Genomic DNA, 9,008 nt, shown 5'->3' with positions numbered 1-9,008 from the left:
AAAGAAAAATCTGCTTCAAGAATAATGGTATGTATTAAAAAATAGTACCTAACAAATAATACCAAGTTTAATATGTACAAAAAGAAGATGAACTTTTTAAAATAAAATTTATCACGCTTCTTAATCTTATGGTTCTAAATATATCACGTGAAAAGTTGAAATTAAAATATTACTTAAAAAAAATTCTTTTTTAAATAATTAAAAAAAAAATTATTCTTCTTAAAATGAAGGAAGTAATAAATAAATATGGAAATAAGAGAATATAATTTCATTCTTCTTTATGAGTTAGCGTTTTTCATTAGTAAACCGAATACTGTTAATTACTATAATAAAAAATATCATTATACTCATCAATTACCTTGTATTGCACGCGTCCCCTCATCGCAGCCCCCACACCTCAAACCGTAACTAAATTTTCTCTTTCACCTTTTTTTCCCATCCATATATATAATGACCTTAAAGTTAGCACACATCCTTCCCATTTTCACTTTCCCCAATTCTCCAAATCCCAATTCCATCGACTGATCATGTCCAGAGATCTACAATCCCGTCGACCTCTTTCGGAAATTCAGTTACCAAACATTATCAATTCATCGTCGTCTTCAAACATCTTAAGAGATGAGCCAGAAAGATGTAGTAATAAGGAACAAGCTGCAGAAATCAGAACCCCAGGAACTCCTCAGAATTTGATCCCCAAAATTCTCAGCTGTCCACCTGCCCCTAAGAAGCCCAAAAGGGTCATCTCATGTAAAAGGAAATTACTTGGCGAGTTGGAGTTTTTCGATGTGGCGGCAAAAGAGGAAGTAGATTCCTTCTTCAAATCTGTTGATGAGAATTCTAAACCATGTGGGGCTAACAGTAACAAGAAGAGAAGGTGTCTTCTGTAAATTACCCCTGCTGGCAGGCCAAAAATAAAACAAGTTATGCTCCACAATGGATCCAATGTCCATCCATCTTACTTTTACAATATGATGAGAACACTGCTCCTCAATCCTGATGTATGTATACTATCTATTATACAAATATTCTTTTCCTTTTTTAATATCATGTGAATTATTAATATTCGATCTGAATTTTGAATTTGTACCTTCTCCGGCTCGGAGAATTATCTGAACTATTTCATCTTTTTAAAAAAAATGAGAATTCCCAAATTTTGGCTTATTATCATCACTACTTTGTTCAGATGATTTCTTAATGATTCCAAGTGCTTTCAAGGGTACATATTCTAGAGAAAACCAGTACTACTAACTGATGGATCATAGTAATTCGGAATGTTTCTGAATTGCCTTTGTTAGAGGGAATTGATGGTTGTGAGTTTTCTGCAATATATAACTATTTAATTTGGAACATTATTAATAATTAATTACCTATAGTGATTAGTGTGTTTGGCATCATTTAGATGGGTAATCAATAATCTTGGGCCAGTGGTGATTAATCCATAGCCAAGGGTTGAGTAAGTGTCACGGCTTTAATGTTGGCATCGGATTGATTTTCCATTTTTCTTAAAATGAATGGACAGAGGGATTTGTTGTATTCATTGATGTGAACAAAACTAGACAATGTGCTGTCTTCAACGTGATACCATTATATTTGTCCATATTCACTTTTCCCTAGGTAAATTTCAAGCTTCTCTTTCTCTCCTCTTAATTTCAAGCTTCACCCAAAATTTAAATAGCTAAAATGCCAATCGGTTTTTTTCCTACGAAGTTATACTCAACTGCACGACTAGGACGACTCTTTCTAGTTAAATAAATTTACCCCTTTTAAGTCCTGTATTAAAATACTCTAATACAAAGTGGGGAGGAGTATTTAAAAATCAACGTATTCCAACATATAACTGTCGCTATTGTATCCATCTTACTATGTATGTATTCTCCTAATTGAAATGCCAATATACATCTTTAAGTCCTGACTTGCAGGGAAAGTTTTATTTGTGTTTTGTTGATCTAAAGGGTTGATTTGTCAACTGTTGAGTCTGTGTTTGTGCGTGAAAATATAATAGTTTTTCAATGGAGACTAGCTAGTAAAGTTCGATCTCTAATATGATGTTGTGCAAGGTTGTGATCATATTGGTTTGTTGTGAATTGTGATGATGGGTCCAACAAATCACGGCGTGACTCGTATTTTATTTGCATTTGCATCGTCCTTATAATAATATATAAACAACATAAATCCCCTGCCTATTCAAACTAATTACATAAAATCTCTTCTAGTTTTCTCTCTCCCGAATTTTGCAAATATACTCATACATTCAGCTGCTTATCATACTTAGCTCGAATGTATGATAAGACAATTAATCCTTTGCAAATATACTCATACATTTGGTTGTCCATCATACATAGCTCGAATGTATGATAAGACAGTTAATCTTATATTTAAGGTAAGATGATAAAACATAATCTGCTACACTCATGAAAAGAGTAATCAATCAAAATCTTTCATTCCCTTAAAAAAAGTTACTAATTACCTATATTTATGTTTGGCAGAATACATACACAGGTCCCTTAAGTACGCATATCTTTCACTTAGGCACTTTAAATGGATATTATTCCATTTTGGCACCTCAAGTGGCCTTCAAGTGTGCCACTTTGACACTTTTTGCCGAGTTGGCAAGGTGTGTGTGACACACGCATTGAAGGCGCTTTTGGGTGTCATTTTTGTAATTTTTCAGTGGCATTTTCGTAATTTTTTTCTTCTCTTTTCTTCTCTTTTCAATCCATTAACTTACCACCATTTTTTCCTTAACACATTCTTATGCTAAAATGGTCAAATCAAGAATCTTACTTTTTTTATGAAAGAAGAAATCAAAAAACTAGAATGATTAAATCAAGAAATAAGAATGCTTAATTATAAGAAATAAGAATGCTTAAGAAATAAAGCTAAATCAGTGAATAAAAATTGAGATCAAACAAAATCATTAAAAAAAAAATCGAAGCATAAAAATCAAGAAAAATTAGTGAAGGAAAATTGAAAATCGAAGAAAAATTGATGAAAGGAATTAAAAAATAAAGCTAAATCCGTGAAGAAAAATTAAAATCAAATAAAATTAATTAAAAAAATTAAAAATTGACTGGTGGGGTGGGTGGGGTGGAGGGTAGGTGGGTGGGAGGGGCGATGGGATGGGTGGACTGGTGGGGTGGGGTGGGGGTGGGTGGGTGGATTGATGGGGTGGGTGGGGTGGGAGTGGGGGTGGATGGGGTGTTTGAAGAAGAAGGTTAGTGGGATGGGTAGGCTAGGGGGAGGTGTACTTTTTATTTAAATTAATTATTTATAAATTATTTGAGTATTTTTTATTTAAAAATAATTATTGGGGAAAGCGGTGCTTATTGATTTTTTTTTTTTGAAAAAAAATTAATTAATGATTTAAAAATTATTTTTAAAAAAAATGACACGTGTCAACATATTATTTGACACTTTCCACATCATCAGGCGCGTGTAATACACGCACACAATATAAATTTGCTGATTCAGCAAAAAGTGTCAAAGTGACACTTTATACCTACTTGAGGTGTCAAAATGAAATAATGTCCACTTGAGGTACTTAAGTGAAAAATGATGCGTACTTAAGAGGGCTGCGTATGGATTTTGTCATTATGGTTTGTATGATTAAATAAAATAACTGAAATTTAAATTAAAAAAAAATCTTAAACATCACTGTTAGTTTTTCTCATTTTTAATGACGTTTTTGAAAAAAAAAAGTCGTCTTCTTCTTTCTTCAATTCTCGAAAAAAACATATGAACATCCCTATATTGTTGCGTCATTTCGAAATTTGGGAGTTGAAAATCATTTATTAATTCTATAAAAGTGATGCAATTATTATTTCGGAAAGTATTAAATTTTTGAAATTGATTGCTACGATCGCGATGGAATTGAATACTGACGAAATTCGTAAAAAAATTAAAGTAAAATACACAACAATTTCACATGTATATGGGCAACTTATACATTTAAAAAGTAAACTGCAGTAATGTATAATGTCATACTACACATCTAAATTTTTCACCTTAAACATGTATGACTTACATATCTTGATCGAAGGTATGATAAAAATTTATACAAAAATAAAACTTTGTAACAGTATAATACCACATAAAGCATAAAATGCATCTTATAAGGACTTTTAATGTATAACATATTAAAATATATATCTTCAGGCTTATGTTATACATGAGAAAATGGCCAAAAGCCGCCCCCAACCTTTACCCCAAATTTCAATTACACACATATATTTTGCAGGGATCCTATGACCCCCCTGAACTATTTTAAACTAGAATATTTACACCTCGAAAGCTGACATGGAAAGAGAGTGTATTTCACTCTCTTTAAAGAGAGTGAGAACGAAATTACTTATTAAAAATTTATTTTAAATATTTTTTATATAAATAATTTTAATTATTACTTTTTCTTATTCATTTCTCTTGTCTTCTTCTCTTTCTCAAAACAAAAAATTCTAGAATTCATTAACGGAGTTTCCTTATCTTCCTCATCTCTAATTTCAGTTTCTCATCTTTCTTGAACTCATTAATGGCAAGGACTCATTAATAGTATTTTTTGATAATTTGGAAAAGGTTATTACCGAAAAAAAGAAACATTTGAACTAAGGAGGCAAGAAGATTTAACAAAGTTTAGATTCTTATTCATTTTCGTATGTGAAGTCTTGGCGAAACTTCATAACCCATTTATCTAATTTCCTCTCTTTTTGTTTAAGATCCGCCTTTAATGTCTAGCTCAAAGTTTTGAACTCCAATTCGACGTATATAATTTTCACAATGCTCAAAGCTTTTAACCCACAATGTCATATATAATTTTCCTATTTCTCCAATTTTCTCTCTTTTTACTCAAGATCCGTCATTAATGGCGAGTTCATAGCTTTAAACTCCAACTCCGACATATATAATTTTGACAATGCTCAAAGCTTTTAACCCACAATACCATATATAATTTCTCTATTTCTATAATTTTCTCTCTTTTTGCTCAAGATCCGTCATTAATGACGAGCTCAAAGCTTTGATCTCCAACTCCAAAGTATATAATTTTCACAATGCTCAAAATTTTTAACTTAAAATGTCATATATAATTTTCAACATAACCCACAATGACATATGTAATTTAATACAAGATTAAATTTTAAAAATTAACTACAAAAATATAATGTGGTTGAAGAAGAAAATGGAACAAAATGGAAAATGAGGAAGAGAAAAGAAAATAATAAAGTTAAATAATTAATTTTTTAGAGTAAAAAAAATGATGTGGTAATGACGTGGCATGACGTGGCAGCGAGTGCAGCTCACTGTCTGAAATAATGTCTGGACATGAGCTTTTAGGGGTGTAAATATTCTACTTTAAAGTAGTTCAGGGGGGTTATAGGACCCCCGCAAAGTATAGGTATGTAGTTGAGATTTGGGGTAAAGGTTGGGGGGACTTTTGACTATTTTCTCTATTATACATTAGAATAAGTATAAGGGCAACTTATACATTTTAAAAATAAATTACAGTAATGTATAATGTCATATTACACATCTAAATTTTTTCATTTTAAACATGTATGGCGTATAAGTTTGACAGAAGGTATAATGAAAAATTATACAAAAATAAAATTTTGTATAATGAAAAATTATACAAAAATAAAATTTTTTAACTGTAAAATACAATATAAAACACAACTAATATAATAAGAACTTCTAATGCATAACATATTGAAAATATATATCATTAGACTTATATTATACATTAGTCTTCCAAAATAACTAATGTATAATGCCTGATATATTATATCTTATATTTTCAAATAAAACTTCAAGGATGTGTAATGTTACACCATACATATAGAATATTAATATTATACACTATTTATCTATAAACTTGTCAGAATATATAATGTAATCTTATACAAAATTCATAGATTATAATTATATAATTCGACTAAATACAAAAAAGGTCTCTTCTACATATACAAAAACTTAAATTATACATAACTATGTTAAATAAAGTAACGTATAATGTATAAAGTCTACATCTTTGGACGCGATGACAAGTAATTTTTTTCACCATAGAAAATCACTAATTTTTTTGAGTAGCCTTGGTGTACAAATTGCAGTTATCTTTGCAACCACAAAGCTAGCCTGTTTCAACAAAAAATAAACATAAAATTAGACAAAATACTGAAACATATAAAATAGAATCTTTGAAACATAAAGTTGGATTCAAGAATATTGAAAGAATTTAATATTACAAAATAAAATCTTTGAAAGAGTATTAAAAAAATATAAAACGGAGCAAGATCATTCATTTTCAGAAATAGAATAATATAAACAAACATTAAATAATTAAATAATTAGGATTTAGATTCTTACAGAAGATTGAGTAAGTGATTTCGTTGATTCAATCGTTTGAATAAACGTCGTTGTGCTTTGTTCACAAGATTCATTTTTCGTGACATATTCCATCCCGTTGTGCTCTGCTGCTGCTGCTGATGATCCAATTGAGATTTTTCAAGGCTTCTGATAATTCGTCGCCATTTTTTTTGCTTTTGTTTTCTCAAACACGTCCATGACTTTTTGATTTGGTGAAGTTAAAAGAAAAATAAAAAAATTAATGAATGAAATCAATAAGTTTAATTAATGTTTGAAACTTACAATGGTAAACTCTAAGTATGATTGCTTGATTTTAGGTGTGAAAAAAAAAGGATTGAATAATGAAGAATAAACTGATTTGTAATGGGAGAGAAAAAAAGGGAGGAAAAGATGGCCAGTTTTGGATGTATAATATTAAGAAGAGAGAAATTATCAAATAAGGAGATTTTTGTAATTATTTTGAGGTTTGTGTAAATATTTTACCAATTTGAAATTTTATATAATTATGTAACTTTTAACTTGTGTATATAAATAATTTTTAGTATAATTAACCCACAATCTGAGATTAATATTACTAGGCACTAGCTAGCTACTTCAATTATTGGTTTGGTATGTGTCCAACTCTAATGAGGGTTAATTTACATTTTAGTTTTCAACTTTTTTATAAACTTGTCCTATTGAGTTGAGTTGTGGATAAGATTTACATATTCAAAGCCTATGACTGGAGTAGGTGTCCGGATACTTTCTCTTCGCTAAATTAAACAAGGTTTGGAGAAAAAAAAAAAAAAAAAAAGATAATACCAAATTATCCTCCTGAACTATATCTAAAAATATTATGATACACCTCAATTTAAAGGGGTCTTATTAGCTCCTGAACTAATTAAAAGTGTAATTTTGACACTCGTAGTGCCTACGTGACACATTCATGATACAACACATTGAAGTATCCATGTAGGCACACGTGTGTGCCACGTAGGCACCATGTAGATACTAAGGGTGTCAAAATTACACTTTTAATTAGTTCAGGAATAATAGAACTCCCTTTAAGTTGAGGTGTGTCATAGCCTTTTTTGGATATAGTTCAGGAGGTAATTGGGTATTTTATATATAAAAAAAAAAAAAAAAAAACTACAACCACGGGCCACCAACTTCTCATTTTTCTATTACATAAAATAAATATTACTGAGCTCACTAATCAAAATTAGTTTTCTTATTCATTGAACCCCCAAATTTCGATCTCTTCATTTTATTTAAACACAACTGATAGTGAATACTTTGTAGGAGTTCTTCGTTGTGCTCCGTCATTTGTACCTTGACTTGATAGGGTTGAAAAGAGGACAAGTTACACATTTGACCAATCAGCTAAAATAATGACCTTTTGATGGCAAATATACAGTCTAAACTTTCAACCTCTGTATGCAATAGCTAATCTGACAATTTTAGTACAAAATATATCGCAGAACTAATTTTGATGGACGGATATATAAAAGCTTAGTTTTATCGGCGATTATTTTAATGATTAGATGTGTAGTGTAAAAATTCCATAAAAATATCCTTGCAAATTGCTGTATGAATGAGAACATGAAAAACCACCCGTTTATCCCTGAGTTAATACATAAAAATGATCATAAACTTGACACCAAATTATAACTTTGACCTTAAACTTTGACAGTGTATAAATATGACTTTTAACTATTCAAAATTGCATAAATATGACCTCCAATTCTATGTAGAAAAACGCATATTCAACACACAAAATTGGGCGCGTTCAGCTTAAAATCTAAGGGCATAATACATAAATATAACCTTAAACTTTGACAGTGCACAAATATGACCTTTAACTATTCAAAACTGCACAAATATAACCTTTAAATGACTCTTCACTATTAATTTTTCAATATTTTCGGCTCAAAGATGAAAATGACATCTAATTTCTTTTGCCATTGCTGAAAAAGAACAATATTGAAGATTTATTAATTAGGTGGGTCAGCCTCATATGAAAAAATCAAGCGGATATGTATATATATTATAAAGCAGAGGACGAATTTAAATTATATAATATATCTAAATATTATTTATTTAACTATTAAATTAAAGATGAAACAATACTAATAATAAAAAAATTATAGTTTTAATAAAACGTTATTAAATTAATGTTATTAAAGATAGTAGTAGTAGTATATTAAATTAACGTTATCAAATTAACGTAATTAAAATGTTATTAATTTAACATTATTAAATTAACGAGGAGCGGACCTATGTGGTTTCTACGGGGTTCACCCGAACCTCCTCGGTAAAAAAATTACGTTGTATATATATATAAGATAGAAAATGTATATTTATGTATGTATATTAATGTTGAACCACATGAAACAAGGCACTTAGGTAGCCCAGTGGTGTTATTTGCTCTTCTTGGGAATTTTCTTCAGCCTACTGTGCGGGTTCAATTCCTGCTAGTGACTTTTTTTTTATTAAAAAAAAGCTAGGTGCTGCTGTTATAGAAATAAATAAAATAATAATAATAATAATAATTTTTTAAAATTAAAAAAAGTTAGGTCCTACTACTATAGAAATAAATAAAAAAATTATTATAACAACAACAACAACAACAACAACAACAACAATAATAATAATAATAAACGACGTCGTTTTAA

The 9,008-nt window shown here is 29.7% G+C and overlaps 1 protein-coding gene across 1 annotated transcript; it reads left to right on the top strand.

Annotated features, from left to right (window-relative positions):
* The first annotated feature begins 365 nt into the window (after window positions 1–365).
* Window positions 366–1,167, top strand: LOC107863745. Its single transcript, XM_016709857.2, has one exon. The coding sequence runs from the start codon at window positions 528–530 to the stop codon at window positions 885–887; it is 360 nt and encodes a 119-aa protein (XP_016565343.1). The 5' UTR covers window positions 366–527; the 3' UTR covers window positions 888–1,167.
* The last annotated feature ends 7,841 nt before the right edge of the window (window positions 1,168–9,008 follow it).

Source organism: Capsicum annuum, chromosome 3, assembly GCF_002878395.1.
Source record: "Capsicum annuum cultivar UCD-10X-F1 chromosome 3, UCD10Xv1.1, whole genome shotgun sequence".
Lineage (NCBI taxonomy): Eukaryota > Viridiplantae > Streptophyta > Magnoliopsida > Solanales > Solanaceae > Capsicum > Capsicum annuum.
Note: the sequence above shows the minus strand (reverse complement) of the source record. Positions and strands in the feature narration are given on the sequence as shown.